The sequence below is a fragment of the Eucalyptus grandis genome, chromosome 2, assembly GCF_016545825.1.
Source record: "Eucalyptus grandis isolate ANBG69807.140 chromosome 2, ASM1654582v1, whole genome shotgun sequence".
NCBI classification, from domain to species: domain Eukaryota; kingdom Viridiplantae; phylum Streptophyta; class Magnoliopsida; order Myrtales; family Myrtaceae; genus Eucalyptus; species Eucalyptus grandis.
The window spans coordinates 26,688,977-26,711,885 of record NC_052613.1 but is presented as its reverse complement, the minus strand read 5'-3'; the positions used below and the strand labels follow the sequence as shown (position 1 = coordinate 26,711,885).

Sequence of the window (22,909 nt, the reverse complement as noted above, 5' to 3'; positions counted from 1 at the left end):
CGAGGAACAAAACTTCCCAAAGCACGGCTCGGGTTCGGGGCCCAGAAACGGCCCAAAACAAGCCTGAAAGGGGCTGGAAACCCACTCGTGGGTTTTCTGCCCTTGGCTGGCCGGAGCAGATCCGGCGGCCAAAACAGCGAGGGGAGGTCGGTGGAGAGCAAGGGGGACGCCGGGGAGGTCCGGCGGAGTTGGGCGGTGGCCGGAGGTGGCCGGACGGGGGCTGGACAGAGGCGAACAGGGCTGAGCAGAGTTGGATCGCGTGGGGGAGGGACGGCAACGGCGACGGACGCAGGGTGGAGCGCACGGCGTGTGCGGGTGGGCGTCGCGGGTGCGGGCGGCGGGACGGGCGGCAAGCGGCGGCTTCAGCGAACGGCGGCTTCTGCTCGAGCTTCCTCTTCTGGTTCGCTTCTTTGGATGCACGGGGAGGAAGATGAAGAAAAAGAAAGAGAGAGAGAGAGAGAGAAAGGATAGGTATTGACCAGTCAAAGAGGAGAGAGAGAAAAGGTAGGCGGTGGGGGAAAATCGCACGAGGGGAAAGGGAGAGGAGGAGAGAGAGAGAGAAAAGAGAGAAAAGAAAAGAGAAGGGAGAGAGAGAGAAAAGAGAGAAAAGAAAAGAGAAGGGAGAGAGAGAAAAAGAAAAATAAATAACAATACTTTTCTTATTTGATTTTCTTTTCTCTTTCCCATTCTAATTTCTTTCGAGCTTCAATTTTTCTTCCGATAATTTCTTTCTTGAAATTTCGGACTCGTCAATAATTTGACGGAAAATGAGACAATATCCTAAAAATAAGAATTATGACGCGCTTAAAATTCGATTTTTGAAATCAAGTTCAATTTCGTGGTTAAAAATCGATCGGACGTGATTTTAGCACAATTCAACCATTTAGGTAGCTTTTAGGGATTTTACAGCTGATACATCCCTTAACGGCTTTACCCAATAGGTTAGTTAACTCGTGAGTGATTAGCTCAGAAAAAAAGTGCCATAGGCACGTCGACGAAATGCCCATTTCACTTCATTGAAACGGGGTCGAATTTCAGGATGTCACATTGTCTACCAACCTCTTAAGTCAACCAACATCGTGACAAGAGGTCAATACAGGAAGGAGAACGTCCTTACAAAAAGAATAAGAAACTAAGATTGATTTTCGCTTCGAATGAGATACACCGCAGTTGCGGGAAGCGACACGGCAATGCTTCCTTTTTGGCTTGAACAAGAGCTTGTTATGGCTATGGTTAACAAGGCCACATGATAAGAGACTGTCCACAGCAATAGCAAATGATGCCATTGCAACAACTACAAACGGCACCACACAATGGAGTCCCACAGTAAGATAATCGTCCTCCGGCCTAAGGAAGAGTATACGCACTCACTTAGGAGGAAGTGGGAAATTTCAAGACCCTAGAATGAAGTATTGTCCACTATAAGATGCAGAGAGCATAGGGTCATTATATGTAATAATATAAAGTAGTAGACCTAATCGAGTTGGTTATGTAAGATTTTGACATTATCATAATGGATTGACTCAATTAGAAGCAAGCCACTATGGATGGTACAAAAAGCTTAGCTTCTTAATGACAGCTGCCAAGGTTATTTAGAAACAATGGAAGATAAATCAAAGTGGTGCAGCAAAGGCGTGGTGATGCTGAAGTTCGAAGACATTCCGTAGTAAGGAAATTTTTCAACGTTTTCCTAAAGAGCTACTAGGATGGAGATAGAGTTTGCCTAAGGCACTATATGGTCAAGCTTGCAGAACTTCAGTCTGTTGGAACGAGGTCAGGAAAAGGAAAGTCACTCGTCTAGAGCTAGCCTTACTTACGATAAGTAGAAGTAGGCATTAGGACTGCCTAAAGTAGATAGAAAAGTTATATAGATAGACAATGAAAACCTCTAAAGTTTCAAGTAGGTGATCATGTTTTCCTCAAGATATCACCCCTAAAGGTTGTGTCCTGCTTTGGGCAAAAATGGAAAGCTGAGCCTTAGGTATATATCACCATTTGAAATTCTAGAAAAATTAGGAATTTAGCTTATCGGTTGATGCTGCCATTGAAACTTGCTCAAATGCATAATGTGTTTCATGTATCTATGTTGAGAATGTATGAGCCTGATTCGACACACATGCTGAACTTTGATAAGATCGAGGTAGACGACAGAGGGTCGTATGTTGAGGAGCCAGTGCGAATCGTAGATTGAAGAGAGCAAGTGATAAGAAGTAAGGCCATTCCCTTGGTAAAGGCCCTATTAATGACACCATGAAACAGAGGAAGCAACATGGAAACGTGAGGATGCCATGAAGTGCAAGTACCCATACCTATTCCAAGAATCAGGTACGCATTGAAATTTCGAGGACGAAATTTCTTTTAGGGGACGAAATTTTCGACCTATGAGAGATGGATATAAGTCTAGTGTGTCAGTGGTAAGGATCGGTCATAGATTGATCAAGAGATCAGCCGTGAACCAATCTAATGACCAAGCAAGTGGACCCGAGTCATTTGGCTAATGGACGACTGCCTGACTATAAGAGTTGATTGAGGGATGGTCACGTTCCACCACATATCGATGGACGATCATGAATCGATCCCGAACGGTCATGTTCTGGTCGCGAGTGATTCCACTTGGTCATGTACCAACCGTGGACGACCATAAGTCGATCGTGACGATCATGTGCCGCATGAATTGACCAATCTCGAACAACCACATGACAATTGGGAGTCAGCCTAGACTAGGCCTAGGGCAGATCCAAGAGTCGGTCCGCTCAATTAGAGTTGGTCCAAAGGTCGGTCATTAAGCCTATGCCTTGGGCCATCGATCTAGCCAAAAAGACAAACTTTGCCTATAACAACCACACCAGGGGTGGCTTTGCCATGAACATTAGGTGTGTCGGAATGGTCATTAAGTGATGTACACAAAAAGCTCTTGTCGATTCCAATTGCACTTCCAATGGCTTATTTCCCATGGTTGCCATGTTGCTTGGAAATGGACAAAAGAGAAGCTTCTAGAATACCCTAACTTCTTCATGGAGGATGACTCATCATTTTACATGGATCCTTGTAGATTATGATTACCAAAAATTCACATTGGAAATTAAGTAGATGATTCATGCCAAATTATTGATATCTTATGGCCTAGGCGCCACCTTATCTTCTCACAATGCCACCCATTCATGATGACTTGTTCTTCAATAATAAATCAAGCATTTATGTGGCCCAATAAAAAGAAGACATATAATAGAAGACTCTAAAATACTTTGGGAGCAAGTTTTGGAATCTAGGCACGTAATAAGTATCCAAACCTCATGATTGCCCAAATCTAAGCTATTAATGAAGATGGTGAGTCATAGGCTTAGGTGACATCGAAAGATTTGGTCATCATCACACCTAAGATCTTCCTTGTAGAACAAGTTGGTCAAGTAATGATGGCAATGGTGACTCCTAAGCCTAGGTGTCCATTAAAATTTTGTAATGATGGCTAAAAGATTTACCTTCGAGAAGAAGTTGGTGACTCATAACTTTAGGTGTCCATGGAAGGTATGATCATCATTACCATAAAATCCTCATTGGAGAACAAGTAGGCCAAGTCATTATGGCATGGTATAAATGGTCCAATGAAAATGAAACAAGTAGGCCTCTAATAATTACATTAGGCCATTAGATGTGTCACCTTTCGAAATGGGTATGGCACCTCGCAACTTAGGCTTGCCATCTCAATGTTATAGTCATGCCACTTCTCGAAATACGATTGGACCATTTGGACAAATAATAATGAGGTTGGTGTCTATAAATTGGAGAAGCCCTTTATTCATTTCCATCATTAGAGCTCACTTGGCATGCACGCCCTATTCTCCTCTTTCTTTCATTTCTCTCAGGCTCGCACCATCACCCTCATCAAGTCATTCAAGTTAGTTTTCATGGTTCAACCAGGTAAGTAAGATCCCTATTTCTCCTCAGGGGGCAGTGACTCCATTGTTGAGTTTAGTTAGGTGCTCACCCGTCAAGCTATTGGTAGGATGTTAGATCTTTTGTATGGTTTTGCTCATGATTGTGCTTGAATGTGTGCTTGAGTTGTTCACGCTTGGAATGAGGCCCATGTTCGCTCGGGTTGAGTCTAATGCAATGCAAGGTCGTCCAAGGCCATAAGGCCTTGGATCGGCATTCAAGCATGCTAGTTCTAAGTCTCGCTTGGTGTGGGGATCGCCCAAGGCCGTAAGGTCTTGAATCGACATCGAAGCATGCCGGATCTTAGTCTTGATCGATACAGGTATCGCCCAAGCTCATGAGGTCTTGGTAAGGCACTAAAGCATGCCGGTTTTATGCCTTGGTTGGTGCGGGGACATGGTGTTTGGCATTTGAATCAAGCCACGATCCAAAGGTCATTCACGGCATGAAGTATGTTCACGTTAGGTTGAAGTCAAAGTCCATTGAGCTTAGGATTTGCACAAAAGCGAGGTTTACCCAAGCCTCAAGGTTTTAGATCGGCATTGAGGCGCGGCGTTTCCGAGCCTTGTTCGGTGTGGGGATTAACGCTACATGTTCGGTTCAAGTCACGTATCAAGGATCGTTCCTGACATGTTGTATAGTGCAATACTAGGATTCTTGGAAAACATGTATGAATGAGTATGCCTTCGGACCATGTATAAGTTGGCTAAGAAGAAAATATAAGAATTGGCTTGTGTTGCACTTATGTGTGTGTGCTTAAAGAGAATAAAGCACCCGTCATCACATGGCATAACGGCGATGCCTCATTCATTGAAGGGGAGGTTGAGCTAGGATGTCTAGGTCTTAAACTCGAAAGTCTAGGGAAGCTAGCCCCAGAAGCCTCGGTTGAGCCGAGATGCCTTGGTCGAGGTAGGAAACTCAGCAAGAAGCTAGAAGCCTCAATTGAGCCGGTAGGGCTTGGTTTAGCCAAGACGACGATAAATGAATTTGCATGGCTGCCAGTTATGCATAAGTATGATGTATTGATGTGTTCATTGTTAAACCAAAGGTATTTTATGTCGATATCATGTATCGAGTCAAGACATGGCAAGTAATTTGCTTTTGATCTGTTATTGACATTGTTTGCAAGTGTTGTACTTATTAGGTTTCGATGTCCAGATGTTTACCTACTAGAGAATTAGGAGTTTTACGCACCGAGTTTCCCAACTCACTCCCTCATTTTTCAGATTTCTAGGCAAGAAAGTCTCACGTCAATTTTAGAAGCCACAATCACACTAGAGGAGATAAAAATGCTCTAACCTATGTGGAAACTTGTAGTATAATGTAAAAAGGAAAAATGGCTTGAATAAAAATGGCTTATAAAAGTACTGTTATGATAAAGTAATGTGTTCTATGTAATGTATGTACCGGTCTCCCAGCTATTGTTTGTCTAAGGAGTTTCTTTGTTTACATTTCCGCATGTGCTTAGGACCATGAAATGGAGTTGGAGTCATGATAACAAAGTCCACTCCCCCTCCCCCTCCCCAATGAATGGAAGCAACTCAGCAATTTAAATGGCTTAGATCTACTCATTGTCACATAACATGAAATGACTATTTGTGTTGACTCACACTTACGGTCATAGTCACTTGAAAATTGTTCGAACTTCTAACATATATGCACAGCCTTAAATAGTTTATTACACCACACTTCAATCTCGTCTCATTTGCATAGGTTAACAGATAAGCAAATTCGAATTTTGTGGAGGAAGATGATGCAGGTGTAAATTAAGAGTCTGAGACAAATTTGAACATTGGGGAGGAACAATCTCAATGTTTGATAGTCAATGAAAACATGCTCAGATGAAAACAATAGTTATGGAGTGTCAAGGACAACCGGGCAACAATTCATCAAGAACTAACCCAATTCAAGATCAATATCTTCCCCAAACTAAATCGACCAAAGTCAATTTTAACCCTAGCAATAATCGGCAATATTTCAGTAATACAAACTTAAAAAGAGTAAATATGATGTTGGAATATTAAAAAGACAAAGGCAACAACACCAAGAATTCATGGATCGCTTAAAAATTTCCACTAATCACCTAGCATAATAGGACATACAAAGTTTCTTCTCTAGTCACATATTAGAGGCTCAATATCAACGATTCACCAAGATTAACACAAGTGCAACAAGAAACCCTAATTGCAATTGGAAAAAAAAATGAGAGACAATTCGGAGAAGGTTCTCTATGAATGAACTAGTCAACTCGTACCCTCAGTCTTATGAACAATACGCTAAAATTTAAGCTCATTTCAACAATGTTTGGCCTACAAATCAGGATTGCAAAGTCTCCCTCCCCCCCAATGATTGGAAGCAACTCGACAATTTAAATGGATTAGGTCTACTCATTTCGCATAACATGAAATGACTATTTGTGTTAGCTTAAACTTATGGTCATAGTCATTTGAAAATTGTTCTAACTTCTAGCATAGATGCACGGCCTTAAATAGTTGATTATACAACACTTCGATATCATTTGTTATACGGCTTAATAGATAAGCAAATTCGAATTTTGTGAAGGAGAATGATGCAGATGTAAACTAAGGGTGCGTATGACAACTATTCTGTTCCAAAAATAGTTTCTTAAACAGAAATAGATTTTTTTATTTCTATTTCTAGAAGAGTTTCTAAGCAAAAATAACCATTTGATAATGACACAAAATTTCTACTCTAAAAATAGAAATTCGTTAGATAAGACACAAAAAATCTTCCTTTCGGACGATAGCAGACCAACGGATGGTGGCGGTAACGACGGCGGCTGGCAATTGGCAGCGGTGGTGGCCGACAACTGGCGGCCGGCCACCGGCGTCGGCGGGGGCCGGCGGGTGGTGGGCGACCGATGGACAGTGGTCGGTGGCAACGAATGAAGAACCGGTTGACGAACGATCAGAATTTTTTTTTTTTATTTCTCATTTTTATTCTAGAAATAAAGAAGTAGAAAATTTCTACTTCTGATTTCTATTCCAAACCTATTTCTGGAATAGAAATCTATTCCAGAAATAGAAAAATGGAATAAGTTTATTAAATGGATTTCTATTCCAGAAACAAGTTTGGAATAGAAAAATTGTTTATGGAGTAGAAATTACTGGTTGTCATGCACCCCTAAGGCTGTGCATGACAAAATTTCTGAAACAGAAATTGATTTATGGCCGTAAATCAATTTCTTAATTTCTATTCTCCGAACAAGTTTCGAGCAAAGAAACCCGTTTGATAACAACTCAAAATTTCTATTTCTGAAATAGAAATTCGTTTGATAACCGAACAAAATTTTTATTTCTAGGAATAGAAATTGATTAGATAACAACATAGAAAATCCTCAAATATAAAATAATAGTGGAAATAATACCAAAACAACATAGGAAATCCTCAAATACATTACAAAAGTTGAAAATACAATTTCATGGAATTTCCGGTATATTATTATCCCTTGCCATTTTATTAGCAATTGTTTTCCTAAGCATATTTATTTGGTTTCCCTCCTCGGTCAATGTATCGTTTGCAAGCTCATCATACGTAAGTTCAGACAAGTACTGCGGAAGCATGAATATGGATGCCATCAATGGTGCCTATATAACCTTGTCATTTGATCAAAAACTAGTATTATATAAGATTATCAACAAAATAAAATTAATGGTGTAAAGGAATATATAAGAATTCTACCTTAAAGTAACGTTTATGGTTAGGAACCAATCGGGGGAATGTCGGTTTATTTTGATTCTCGAATTGAATCAGTAGAGTTGCTCATCCCTAATTTCTTTATTGTTACTCAATGAACCTTTAATGGCCCTTGCATAGCAAAGAGAGAGATTCTCTTGAATCTCTTACTTTCGAATTAAAATTCAAGATTGTGTAACAATCTAATTATTTTGATTTTGCAAGAATTTTGAATCCGTAAAAAAATAAGGTTAAATTTCTAGGCACGTTTTTTATTCATCTATTACGTAAGAACTTTTTCTTCAACTGGCCATGCGCATGCCTTTTTTAGGAGGAAAAAGCCCCATTGTTTTTAAGTAAAGAGGAAGTTATCGAAAAAAAAAATTGAAAAAAAATGTGAAAAATAACATGAGCAAAATAAGAAAAAGAAAATTAGCAATAATTTGTGAAGTTATGGTTACGAGTGAATTAAGTTAGCAAGAAAGCGCAAGGTTCTTTTATATAGTTTGATTTCAGTTTCTGATTTATATTTCAGAAATTTAGAAGTTAAAAATTTCAGCTTCTGATTTCTTCAATTTCTCTATTTCTGGAATAGAAATCTGTTTCAGAAATAGATAAATCAAATTTTCTTTACCAAACGGATTTCTGTTCCAAACCTGTTCCGAGGAACAGAGAAACAGAGAAATCGAGAAATATAAATTTTGTCATGCGAGCCCTAAGAGTCTGAGACAAATTTGAACATTGGGGGAAGGGGGGAACAATCTCAACATTTGATAGTCAATAAAAATATGCTCAAGTGAAAACAACAGTTATGGAGTGTAAAGGACAATCGAGCAACAATTTATCAAGAACTAACCCAATTCAAGATCAATATCTTTCCTAAAACTAAATTGACCAAAATCGATTTTAACCCTAGCAATAACCAGAATATTTCGGTAATACAACCTTAGAAAGAGTAAATACAATGTTGGAATATTAAAAGACAAGGGCAACAACACGATGATTTCACGAACTACCCAAAAACTTTCACTAATTACCTAGCATAGTAGGACACACGTGCAAAAAAAAATGAGAGATAATTCGAAGAAGGTTCTCTATGAATGAACCGGTCAACTCATAGCCCTCAGTCACGTGAACAATACGCTGAAGTTTGAGCACATTCCGACAACGTTTGGCCTACGAATCGGGATTGCAAAGTCCCCCCTCCCCCAATGATCGGAAGCAACTCGACAATATAAATGGCTTAGATCTACTAATTTCACATAACATGAAACAACTATTTATGTTGACCTACACTTATAGTCATAGTGTGACAGCCTGAATTTTCAGATTTTATTTTCAATTAAATAAATCGGACCTTTTGTCGATGTGCCAATAGTGCAATTCTCTGAGTTTGTCACTTACAAGATAACTAAACTATCTGAGGAAGCAATTAAGGAATCTAAATAAAATGGACTTGAGAATTCGACTAAGAATCGACTACTCGACCGTGTTAGTCTACAAGGGTCATTACAACACTAGCAGAATTGATCAGAGATCAGAGATAGGTCGATTCGACTGAGATATGTGACCAAAGTGTGGGTGATTCCATCTGATTGCAAAATTCTCATCGATCGACACTAAATTGATTTTATGTCGTTTTGGGTACCCTGTGTTTGTAATTGAAACCTCGAGATTTTCACGACAACCGAAAATTGCCAATGTGTCGGAGATGTACGTTGTGACTCGAGATAAATCGATCGCGTGTCAATTGCACCAAAAATTCCTAAAAGTTACCCAGTAGATTAGGTCACGCTAAAAGCACACCGCGGTGAAATTAATCGTGAATTTGAACCCGATTTCAAAAATTGAAAGTTCTGTGGTGTCACGAGCTATTTTAGGAACGTCAACTCATTCTCCGAAGATTTTTCGAAGATTCCGCGATTTTTACGAAAAATCGTTTTGGACGTTATGGAAAATTAACGGAAATTCAGATCATCCGAATTAAAGAGATGTTCGACTTGCAAACCGAGCCATATGGTGAAGGGGACTTGTAGAAATTATGTGGGCTTTTTCCTACATTAAATTTGGATACCAATTGGAGAAAATTTCGAAGAAATTGAAGGCAAAAAAAAAAAAAAGGAAATTCGAAACTATGAGAGGGGCTTCAATTTTGGCTTCCATTTGAATTGAAATGCAAGGGATAGATTGGTTTGACTTCACCCCCTTCTTTTGCTCAATCTTCTTGAGCACGCTTGAAGCCTCCCTTTTTTCCTGAATACGTCGGCCTCTCTTCTGTCCTAAAAAACCGAAGCTAGCTGCCCTGCTTTTCTTTCATTTTCCTCGATTGAAGCCGCCCCATCTCTCTCTCTCTGTCCAATTCACTCAGCCCCACGATCTCTCTTTTCATTCGCCCGTCTGCCCCTCCAGTCAACGACGCCAGCTGCCTTCGTCCACGACACCCCCTGCTCGACGCCAACGAATTTCCCCAGAAGCTTTCGTCTTCAGCTCCGTGGCACGCGTCTTCACGGTCAACAAACCAGCCTGGTTTTCATTCGGTTGACCTCCCAAAAACCCCACCAACTGGACGCCAGCAGCACCGCTCGAGGAAGCCACGCCTTCATCGAGTCAACCAGCAATTGCGCTCCCCCAGCCGCGTTGATTTCTCCCTGCCAGCCTTCCGCCAGTTCGTGCGTCTTCAACCGCCAGCAATCCAGCGACTCGGTCAGCTCCTTTGCTGTTGGTCTCCACGAAACGGCCCGCGTTCAACCAGCCGTATCTTCAGCGTCCAGAAGCCCAGCAGCTCCTTTGAGCCCATCTGCAGCCCATGAATTATCCTTGGTTCAGCCCATTTGAAGCTCAGCCCACTTGCATGTGAATTCCAGCCCATCCAAAGACAAGTCCACATGAAGTTCAGCCCAACATCGGCCCAAGAATTCAGCAGCCCAAGCCCGCGAGGTCAGCCCGCTTCAAGCCCAGCCCATTTCAGTAACAAATCTCAGCCCAAGCTGAGATTTGTTGGGCCTGTTTTAGGCCAGGTCCGAGTGTTCACCGATGCCGCCGAAAATTCAGATTTCGGCCGCCATCGCGCCGTCATCGCGGTGAACCAGTTTCCGCAATTAACCAATGAGTTTATGCACTAAACTCTTCTTAGTATGCTAATAATGTTTAAGGGGTGTTTAGATTTATTTAAGTGTAATTAGTTTAATTATTAATTTTGTTAGTTAAATTAGGATGGTTAGATTAAGAAATTAGGTGGTTAGAAACTTATATTTAATTAGGTTAGTGTATTGTTACATAGCTAGGATGATTAGAATAATTTAATTAGCTCAATAGGTGGTTAGATTAACTTTATTTAGCCTAAGTTAGTATTTTTAATATTTAATGCATTTATTTAATTAATTTTAGAAATTATTTAATTATTAAATATTTTTCGAAAATTAGGCCGGGGGTAATCAAAGTGACCGGAATTTCGTGCCGATTGCAATGGTGTGGTTAATTTCTACAATTGAGTGTTATTTTGTGAAAATTGAGTGCTAATTGGAAAGTGGGTCATTTATTCCAAAATTGATGAATTTTGATATTTATCCAGAAAACCCTGGGTGTCGGGTTTTAAACACCGAAAATATTTTTATATAATATATAACCCAGTGGGATTTTAAAAAGAGGGTTATGGAATTTCCAGGTCCAATATGACCGTGTACCCATGCACGACTAATTTCACGGGATTTTTTTAATACGAAGAAAATAAGCCATTATCACTATTTTAATTGAGGCATTTGAGTGTATTGCACAGTGTCCTGAGCCAAATGTGAGTGGTCGTGTGCTGGTTAAGAGAACATGTCCTCGAACTGTGTCAGATGGACGTTACCCATTTATTGGGATTTGGGTTGCAGTAGAGGTTGGATCTATACTCCTTCAGGAAAGTCGTCTTTGAGAGACGTAACCGTACTCAATGGGGGTGAGACAATGCCTGGCTATGCTAGTAGACTACCGATCATTGAGTAGGCCGTACCCTAAAGTGAGTGTAATTACCAATTGGAACATATGTTGAGTGGAATTGATGTGCCGGATTATGGGACAAAATTGTATGGCATGGTATATGACGTGTTATAACAATTTGGCCCTATAATCAGGACCCTTGTGCTGGTTTGAGAATTGAGTGTGGCGCTCCAGTTGTTGGAGCTTAATTATTGCTCATATTTGTAAGGCTGTCTGTGGTATGAACTATACTGACCTGCAAGGGGGAATTGAGACGAAGTAAGTCCTCTACACTAAATGCATGATTGTGTGGTTATGACGTTTCTAGGCGTATTTCTCTCCTAATCGAGGTTTAGAGCATGGATTTGCTAAGACATTGTCTCACTTGTTATTGTATAACCATTTTCAGAGTCGTCGAGTGGAGGACCTGGAGCTAAGAGGAGGTGATCGGAAGCATAAGTCAGTTAGGATCGCTTCTTTTTAGAAGGCTAGTCTTTTGTAGTCTTTTGACCATGGACTTTTGTACATGACTCAGAAAGCATGTTTGTTTGTAAATCTGTTATTCTGTTTTTCTATTTTGAGATGATTACTGTCAGGGGATTTATTTTCGCTTCCGCATGTACAATAAAATAAAAGGGTCGGCAACTCGTCCTAGAAAGTCGCAAGATATTATCGACCAGAGATGGATAAGCACGCACTCAAAGGTTTGGGGCGTGACACATAGTTACTTGAAAATTGTTCTAACTTCTAACATAGATGCACGGCCTTAAATAGTTTATTACACAACACTTCGATCTCATCTATTGTACGAGTTAACAGATAAGCAAATTCAAATTTTGTGGAAGAGGATGATGCAGGTGTAAACTAAGAGTCTAAGATGAAATTGAACATTGGGGAGGAACAATCTCAATGTTTGATAGTCAATGAAAATATGCTAAGGTGAAAACAACAGTTATGAAGTGTTAGGGACAATCGGGCAACAATTTATCAAGAGCTAAGCCAATTCAAGATCAATATCTTCCCCAAAACTAATTTGACCAAAATCGATTTTAACGCTAGCAATAACCAGCAACATTTCAATAATGATGTCAGAATATTAAGAAGACAAAGGCAACAACACCAAGATTTCGCCCAAAAATTTCCACTAATCACCTAGCATAGTAGGACATACAAAGTTCCTTCTCTAATCATATATTAGAGGCTCAACATCAACGTTTCATCAAGATTAACACAAGTGCAACAAGAAACCCTAACCGCAATTGGAAGAGAGAGAGAGAGAGATGCTTCAAAGAAGGTTCCCCATGAATGAAAAAGATCAACTCGTAGTCCTCAGTCTCGACACTGAAATTTGAGCCCATTTCGACAACGTTTGGTTTACGAATTGGGATTTCAAATGCAAATTCCCCCCTTCTTGGCATGGTCTTCTCGTTGTTCTCTCTCTTCTTCTTCCTGAGCAAGCAGCCCCTTCTTTCTTTTCTTCTTTTTGACTTTTTTGGCTTTAAATGATTACAATAATTCATTAAGGTTCTATGATCGGAAGTAACTCGGCAATTTATATGGCTTAGATGTACACTCATTGCACGTAACATAAAATGACTATTTGTGTTGACTTATAGTTACGGTCACTTGAAATTGTTCTAAATTCCAACATGGATGCACGACCTTAAATAATTGATTAAACAACACTTCCATTTCGTTTGTTGTATGGGTTAACAGATAAGTAAATTCAAATTTTGATGAAGAGGTTGATGCATGTGTAAATCGAGAGTCTGAGTCGAATTTGAACATTGGTGAGGAACAATCTCAATGTTTGATGGTGAATGAAAATATGCTCGGATGAAAACAATAGTTATGAAGTGTTAGGGAGAACTGGGTCATAATTTATCAAGAACTAACCTAATTCAAGATCAATATATTCCCCAAAACAAAATTGACCAAAAATCGATTGAACAAAATTCCTCGTTGTTCTCTCTCTCTTCTTCTCACCCCCTCTTTCTTTTCTTCATTTTGAGATTTTGGCTTTTGACATTTGGACTTTTCGACTTTTCTTTTTCTTATTATAATGTTAGCTGGCCCTCACAGTGGCGGACCCTGCCAACAGGGAGTGGAGCCACCCTTGAGCCACGAGGTTCAGCTCGGCAGAAAGTCTTGATCATCTATTCTTGATCTGCAGAAAGTGCAGAGTAAATCGAAGCCGCCGAGCTCGTGGGGCTCATTCAGTCATTCTTATTATGCGACTCATGAATGCTTGGTGCTCTTGCTTGGTCTTCATCTTCCTACTTTCGGCGAGACACATAGCGAGCGGCGCGGTTAACAATATTACCACATCGAAGCCGCTCTTTCAGAACCAAACTCTCGTCTCCTCAGGCCAAATCTTCGAGCTTGGGTTCTTCATGCCGAATGGGTCGGAAAACCATTATGTTGGCATATGGTACAAGAACTTGACGCCTTCTAAAATCGTGTGGGTGGCCAATAGGGATTCGCCACTCACGTCCGCAGATCAGTCTGCGAAATTAACGATAGGCAGTGATGGGAATTTGAAGCTCGTGGATGGACAACAGAACATAGTTTGGTCCACCAATGTTTCTGTCCAGTCAAATTATACAGCAGCAATGCTTTTAGATGGTGGAAAATTTGTTCTTCATGACAGTAATTCTATTGAAGTATGGGCAAGCTTTGATGATCCAACTGATACAATTCTACCACACATGAAGATAGGACTAAACACTAGAACCGGAGAGAGACGGGTTTTAGTTTCCTGGAAAAACAACAACGATCCATCATCGGGAAATTTCGCCACTAGGATTACGTCGGAGACTCCGCCGCAACTTTTCACTTGGAATGGCTCCACCCCTTACTGGAGAAGTGGACCATGGGATAAATCAACATTCAGCGGCATACCAGAAATGCAATCCTCATACTCTAGCTCGTTCACTCTCCAGCAAGATCCTAAGCAGGGAACCACCTATTTCTCTGCCGATACTGATAACAACTCTTTTCTTGCTTATGCCTTCATTTCACCCGAGGAATTCTAGCACTAATGACATGGGATTATGGATCCAACAGTTGGTTGAAAAATTCTGCAGCACCGAGCAACAGTTGCGAAGTTTATGGAACTTGCGGTCCTTTTGGCATCTGCAACTCAATAAACTCTCCTATCTGCCGTTGCATAAAAGGGTTTACGCCACAATCAAAAGAAGAATGGAACAGAGGGATTTGGACCAGGGGGTGCATTAGAGAAACAGAATTGAATTGCCAGAAGAACACAAGCAGGTCGCCTTCAACGCAGGTGAAGAAAGATGTCTTTGTACACATGAACCAGATGAAAGTGCCTGATTCTGCGGAATATTTATCAGACATCAGAGATGTAGGAGCATGCCAAAGCTGGTGCATGAATAATTGTTCTTGCTTGGCTTATTCTTATGTCCGCCCAATAGGGTGTTTGGTCTGGGCTAAAGATCTCATCGATTTTCAGGAGTTTTCGACAGCTGGGCAAGATGTATATATTCGGGTCGCACATGACAATACAGGTATAAGAAGTTTCACTACGAGTTTCGTTTGAACTTTCTTACAATTCTTTTCTCATGTCAGGCATGTCGACAGAAGCAAAACTTCTCATCAGCATAAGTACCATCCTGGGCATCATGTTTGTTGGAACTGCTATTTTCGGTCTCTGGAAGTGGAGAGCCAGCAAAAGAGGTACGAGCAGCTCATGTCCAATGCTTAATTTCACATTAAATGTAATCTTAAAACTTTGCCAAATTCCTAAGGCACTTGACCGGCCAGATATAACTGATAAAACAGGAGAAATGTCACCTGGAAATGCATGGAAAGATCAGCTGAAGCAAAAGGACGCATCCGAATTTACGCTGTTCAGTTTTAGTAGCTTGCTTCTTGCAACTAACAACTTTGATGCAACAAATAAACTTGGCCAAGGAGGGTTTGGACCCGTTTATAAGGTAAAAGCCTTCTCTAAGATGTTCGTTTAGGGAATTTTATGACATTATCCAAGGTCTGACAGGTCTTTGAGTTCGGAAACAGGGAATGCTGAATGATGGAAAGGAGATAGCTGTCAAAAGACTTTCCAGTAGCTCAGGCCAAGGAATGGATGAGTTTAAGAATGAGATCGTTCTAATATCGAAACTTCAGCATCGAAATCTGGTCAGACTCATGGGCTGCTGCGTCGAAGGAGAAGAAAAGATTTTAGTATACGAATACTTGTCAAACAAAAGCTTAGATTCCTTTCTGTTTGGTTGGTCTCACTCTTTTCAAATCATACTTGTGCTGATGGAATATATATATATATATCTTAGCAGTATTTAAGGTCACGAATTCTTTCTCTTTCTTCCTTGCTTAGATTCAAAAAGGAAAGCAGAACTCAACTGGGATACACGTTTCCGCATCATTCAAGGGATTGCGAGTGGGCTCCTGTATCTGCATCGCAATTCTTACCTTCGAGTTATCCATCGAGATTTGAAGGCAAGCAATATTCTCTTGGATGAGAAAATGAACCCAAGAATTTCGGACTTTGGGCTGGCGCAGATCTTCGAAGGCACTCAAGTTTTGCTAAATACTCACAAAGTTGTAGGAACACTGTTAGTATTCAAGCCTTCTTGCTGAAATTATAAATTAAATTAGGAAACTCTAAAACTTGATTTATTAACATCATAATTAATTGCAGAGGATATATGTCTCCTGAGTACGTCATGGGAGGGATATTTTCTGAGAAATCCGATGTTTATAGCTTTGGGGTGTTGCTACTTGAGATCGTTGCTGGCAAGAAGAACACGAGCTTATACTACCGTGGCCAGCATTTCAATTTGCTTTCCTATGTAAGTGTGAGGAGTACAGTCTCGAGTGATCTTCTATAATCCTTCGGCTATTTCTGCTCCCTATGTTCTCTTATTCTTACAGGCATGGCAATTGTGGAGCGAAGATAGAGGACCAGACCTAAGGGATGAAGCTATAGTTAATACTTGTCCGCCATTAGAAGCAATGAGATGCATTCAGGTGGGGCTTCTCTGTGTGCAGGACCAAATGACGGACTGACCCAACATGCTATCCGTAGTTTGGATGCTGAGCGGTGAGTCAGATCTTCATCAGCCGAGACCTCCAACGTTCACCTTCCAAAGGGGAAATCCAAGTCACGATAAGGAGGCACAAGGGGAAAGTATTTTCTCCGTGAACACCATGACGAATTCTGTGGTCGAAGGAAGATGATGGTCGAAATTCTGAATTTTTTTTTCCTCACATAGATTTTGCAATAGAATTGAAGTAGCGCGTGTACGCTAGTAATTTGGTTAATTCAAATTTATGTAAGTCGAATCGGCTTGGTAAGGCGTTTGTGAAAGTACTCTTCTGTTTTCCACTTTCCTCTTCTTCTTCCCCTTTCTTCTTCTTTCTTCATTTTCTCGAACTGCTCTCGCTCTTCTCTCTCTCCTCCGTTTATTTCGCACGGTGGTCTCTTTTATTCCTTTTCTTTTGACTTCTAAAAACCCATACCTTACACTACTTCTAACCCTAGTCGCCAAACTTATTGTCCCGGATGTAGATGACGTTCTCGTCGTTCATGCCGAGTTTTTTCACCGACTTGGCCTCCGAGACCTGCCCACTGTCGTAGTCAAACCGCGTGGCCTCACATGGGAAGCCCTTGCAGGCACAGCTGTCGGCCATGAGGGCCTCAAGCGGCATGCTCCAGTCCAGCAGGTAACACACGTCGTCCTCTTCCTACTTCTGCCACGCAGATGGGGATGGGGTTGGGCTGGCGGTTCTCGCGGCCCGGTACGAGCACCGACACTGACACCAGCTTCGCCTCCGATGCAGCGACGTCCATCGTTGAGCATATCATCCAACTCAATAATTTGATAATAAAATTTATAAAAACTAATAAATGATAAATTTATCACATGAGTATCAATTATGGTAAATTTATCAAAAATGTACTTTGGTAGTAAAAAAGTTAATTTGGGGTAAATTTGTAATAGGTATATCAATTTGGAATTTTTCATGATATTAACCTTTTTTTTTTTTCTTAACCCTCACTCTATCTCTTTTTTTTTTTTTTTTTTTTTGCCCCTCGTTTTTCTAAGTATTTTCGTAATTTTTTCTAAGTACTAAAACAAATATTAATGGTTGTGGGTTAGCATGTGGAAGTAAACTTTCATTTTGGGTGATCTTATCAAATATTGTTCGTTTTGGTTTGGTCGTGTATCATCAGTGATATGGTTTTAAAATGCATTACCTTAATTTGAAACAACATAAGACTTCTTTATCATCGCAACATCAATCATTTATGTACGTTGTTCTGTCATATACATGTTTAGCGTTCTACGTGTGTCCCAAGGAAAAAGGAACCATAACTTATGGGGTTGCTTATCATGATCCTAAGGCCTAACACATATTTTGTATTTTTTAAACAATATAAAGATCAAATTTATGAAAGATTTTTATAAATTATTCATTTCTCATTATAACAATGCACTTTGAGTTCATAGTCACAAAAGAATGAAATTATATAATAAAATATCTTATATCCCATTGCTCAACATCATGACAAATTTGTCGATTCATCATTTAATAGCTCAGTTTCTTTCACTAAGTATGTACTGCTTTCCAATTGAAAGGATCGAAATCTAGTAATGCTTACCAAATGAAACGACTTGTCGCGACCAAAGTTTTTGGGGTGTGAACCACCTAGGGTTTGGCTAATGGATTGTTAAGCCTAGACTTAACTCGGGCTCTCCCAAGCCCATACCAATTCGCGACTTAGGTTCAAGTTCTTAACATGTAATTGTTTTAATTAGGAGTCGCCACTAATCTATTTTTGGTGGGTCGATTATAAACCCAAGTAAAGTAACGGGAGTTTTACTTTACTTCTATGAACCAGAGATTATGGGTACGGGGACTTGGTTACACTAGATTTCTCTAATGCCCTTTCGGTACCATTCTTTTAATTTTGAAAAATGTTTGGCAAGGAGTTTGGATTGATTTAAAACTAATTCCCTAACATGTGAGGTGTTCATGCAGGTGCGCAAACCACCAATTTAACACTCAAGTAAAGCAGAAAATAAATTGCAGGACTTACCTCAAAGCAACGAAAGCATCTGCAATGTTAGTTTAGAATTCATATCAGCAGTCTAAATATGATTTCTAATTAACACGCAATTTTTGTTTTGTTTTCACTTAATTAATGAAAAACATGCAATATGCAATGCGTGCCACTAATTTAACATGAATGATATGACATGGCAACATGACTTAGCTATATGATCTAAGCAATATGACATAACTAAGCATGTGATCTATCCTAAGCATGAGATGATTTATTCTAAATAATTTTTTTGTATTTTTTATGAGATTCGAAATTAAAGAAATGCAACATTTAAATATGCAATCTAAATTAATCTAATGACTTAATTCTAATGACGGGCAATTTCTAATTAAATGCACCTAACAAAAATCACTAAATGACGTGCATTGTATGAAACTAATCTTATATGACATGCAAATGACGTTTTTTATTTAAAAAATGCAATCTATCCTAGAAATTGCAACTAATTTATCCTAAGACAGATTTTATGAAATTTGAAAAGATCTAGCTAGATTAAGATTCTATCTAATTTAAATTAGGAATTAAGTCATATTAAATCCTAATTTAAACTAAGACATTATCTAAATCTAAAATGCAATTTATTTAAAAAAGATGATCTAAATTTAAAATGAAACATGCAATCGCAATCTAATATGCACAATGATTCTTTTTGTGTTTTTCTTTAAGAAATTCGAAATAAGATTGCAATTTTAATCCTAAAGCAAATCTAATTCAAATATTTTTTTGGATTTTTCTTTTACAAAAATAAGATTGACTCAACCAACTTGACGATAGCAAATCAAACAAGATAAGATTGATATCCTAAAATTGGCGAACCATATCTCGCGCATGAGATCGGGTTGGCCAATTTTAAATTAAATCGCGAATCGAATCTCGGGCTTGAGATTGGATTGTCGATTTTGTGAGAGATTGCGAGTCGGATTTGGCTCGAAAATCGGACTGTCAATCTCTTATTTGAGGGGCCAATTCATGTTGGAATCTCAATCAAACATTTAAGAGGAACAATTCCATCGAACAAAACTAGATATAAAAGAAAATAAAAACTATAACTAGATAAACAGTAATAATAATAAAAATCTACCTAATTCCCTTTTCCTTTTTTTTGTTTTCCAAACAAGCTTGTGCCCGTGTGGTGGTCACCGTCGGTCCAGCAAGGGTGTCGCGGTCGGGGCTCCGGCGAAGGTCCGGCGAGGGGCGAGCGTTGCGGGGGTCTCCGTGGGTGTTGATCGCGAGTCGTCGAGTAGTGGACTCACGGCTTCGAGCGGGCGGAGCGGGGCAAGAAAAGCTCCGGATCGGCAGAAATCAAGGCAGCGCAGCGAGGAAATTCGGTGATCGGCTTCGACGGGCTTCGCATGGCCGTGCTCGCGGAAGGGCTGGGCCGGCGGTGCCGGTGTCACGAGCTTATGGGCGATGGCGTCACGGACAGGGGCGCTGCAGATCGGCGACAGCAGAGGCGGAGTCGGGCCGTCGTGGGTCGGTGCGGTGGTGGAGCTTCGGGCTGAGGGCAGAGCAGAAACGGCGTCGCGGGAACTCGGGATCCGGTGCTCGGGCAGAGGTTCGATGGTGGAGCGCGCGGTGATGCGGAGGAGCTTCGGGTAGTCACGGATGGAGAAGCAACGCGGGGGGCAGCAAACTTGGAGAGAAGATGAACAGTAGGGGTCAAATCACCCCCTTTTTTCTGCTTTTCCGCCTCTCCTCTGTCTCTTCCTTTTACTCTCCTTTTCACTTCCCACTTTTTTTTTTTTACTTTTTGCTTTTTTTCCTCTTCCTTGATCCGAAGAAAACCTAGCAAAAAGCCTATTCTCTCTCTTTCTTTTTCTGAATTTTTTTAAAAGGAAGCCCCTAAACCTCTCGCACGCACGGCCTTTTATAAGAAAAGGAATTGGATTTTCAAATTATACTTCGAATCAATCTTCGCAAATCTTTTCACAAAATTTATCCCATATTGATAAGGATTCGAGATCAAGATGAAATTTTTCTAAATCCAAATCTTCTAAAGACAAATCGCAATATTTTTTTACCCATCTGCCATATCTAAAAAAATTCATATCCCGATTGAAATTTCAAAATTAATTTTCCCACAAGATAATTTTCGATCATTAAAAGTATGGGCTTGGGCCGACTTGCTCGCTTCGTGGGCTTAATCCAACTAATTTGACCTCACTCCGCACCGGTCCAATAAATAAAATGCACCTAAATCTATATGCTATAAAATTAAACCCTAATTTTTAATGCGATAAATGACTAAACGGGCCGTTAAAATTTAGGTGTCAACAGCTGCCCCTCTTTGAAGGTGAGCTTGAAGAGGTTGCATTCAAAGATAAATTGAAACCTAAATTTTGACCATGCACATGCATTGAATGACTTGATTTTTTGTCGGGAAATGTATCCCATTTTTAATGCAACTTATATGATGCATGGAAATGCTAATGCAAATGATAGATGAACCTACCTGAAATAACTTACTTTCGAGGAGGATAGAGTAATTCGAGGTAGTGGGTGTTACTTGTCCAGGACTCGTACCATTCTACGGTCGCCTAGAATAGTAACATGACTTTGTGAAGATGCTGCTTTCCCAGGACCCGTACCATTCTACGGTCGCCCAGTATGGCAGAAAGAAGCTGCTTTCTTAGGACCCGTACCATTCTACGGTCGCCCAATACGGCAGAAATGTTTTATAAGGAACTGCTTTCCCAGGACCCGTACCATTCTACGGTCGCCCAGTACGGCAGAAATTTTTGTAAGGAAATGCTTTCCCGGGACCCGTACCATTCTACGGGCCGCCCTGATGCACGGCATAAATTTTTTGTAAGGAACTGCTTTCCCAGGACCCGTACCATTCTACGGTCGCCTTAGTATGACAGTGTTTGGTTGTGTCTAGGATTCATACCATTCTACGGTCACCTAAACGGAGATTTACCTTCCAGGACTCGTACCATTCTACGGTCGCCTAAATAGGGAAATAGGTTTTGTCTAGGACCCGTACCATTCTACGGTCGCCTAAACGGGATTTACCTTCCAGGACCCGTACCATTCTGATCGCTTTGAATAGGGAAATAGGTTTTGTCTAGGACCCGTACCATTCTACGGTCGCCTAAACGGGGATTCACTTTCTAGGACCCGTACCATTCTACGGTCGCCTAAAATAGGGAATAGGTATTGTCGAGGACCCGTACCATTCTACGGTCGCCTTGACGGAAAATTGATTTTCAGGACCCGTACCATTCTACGGTCGCCGAATGGAGAAATTGCTTTTCCAAGACCCGTACCATTCTACGGTCGCCTTTGTTAGAGCAATAAATGTTGTCTAGGACCCGTACCATTCTACGGTCGCCTAAACGAGGTTTTGCTTGGCTAGGACCCGAACCATTCTTCGGTCGCCCAGCCTTGTGAGAGGTCAATCGACCGGGACCCGAACCATTCTTCGGTCGCCTTAATCAGATTGAATCGGAGGAAAATATTTGGGAGACAACTCGGCCGAGTGTCGGTGTTTTCAAAAGGGACTCGGGCTATGACAGCACGCCCAGTCAATATAACTGGACATCGGGCTACAAAAGCACGCCGAGTCAATAAAGAAGGACTCGGGCTACGAAAGCACGCGGAGTCAATATAAAGGACACCGGGCTATCGAAGCACGCCGGGTCGATAAAGAGGGACTCGGGGCTACGAAAGCACGCCGAGGTCAAGAAAGAGACATCGGGCTACGGAAGCACGCCGAGTCAATGAAAATGACTCGGGCTACGAAAGCACGCCTGAGTCAATATGAAGGACACCGGGCTACAAAAGCACGCCGGGTCTATTAAAGGGACTCGGGCTACAAAAGCACACCAGGTCAAGAACTCCGGGCTCTGAAGCACGCCGGGTCTATTAAAGGCGACATCGGGCTATGGAAGCACGCCGAGTCGATGAAAATGACTCTGGGCTACGAAAGTATGCCAGGTCAATATAATTGGACAACTTGACCAAGTCAAGTGTCGATGTACTTGAGAGAGAATACCTGCACAATGACAAGTATTTTAGAGTATGGTAGAGATATACTTACCTGGTGATATCTCTAATCCTTGGGGATATGTCTTTTGGAATTTAGATATCCTGTGGAGGTCTTTCACCTCCTGATGGAGGTTTCTCATCTTCTAATATCATGAAACATTCTGAAAGGAACTTGAATTACCTGTCAGACATGAATTAGAGCAAAAACTGATATGCATT

The 22,909-nt window shown here is 40.7% G+C and overlaps 2 protein-coding genes across 2 annotated transcripts; both read left to right on the top strand.

Moving 5' to 3' along the window:
- The first annotated feature begins 13,829 nt into the window (after positions 1 to 13,829).
- Positions 13,830 to 14,624, top strand: LOC108955340 (G-type lectin S-receptor-like serine/threonine-protein kinase SD1-29). Its single transcript, XM_018862923.2, has one exon. The coding sequence runs from the start codon at positions 13,830 to 13,832 to the stop codon at positions 14,622 to 14,624; it is 795 nt and encodes a 264-aa protein (XP_018718468.2).
- Positions 14,625 to 14,629: 5 nt separating this feature from the next.
- LOC104434770 (G-type lectin S-receptor-like serine/threonine-protein kinase At1g61490) lies at positions 14,630 to 16,638 on the top strand. The gene is made up of 7 exons (XM_039306907.1): positions 14,630 to 15,119; positions 15,181 to 15,288; positions 15,394 to 15,548; positions 15,631 to 15,841; positions 15,947 to 16,184; positions 16,271 to 16,421; positions 16,504 to 16,638. The coding sequence occupies exons 1-7, from the start codon at positions 14,630 to 14,632 to the stop codon at positions 16,636 to 16,638; spliced, it is 1,488 nt and encodes a 495-aa protein (XP_039162841.1).
- The last annotated feature ends 6,271 nt before the right edge of the window (positions 16,639 to 22,909 follow it).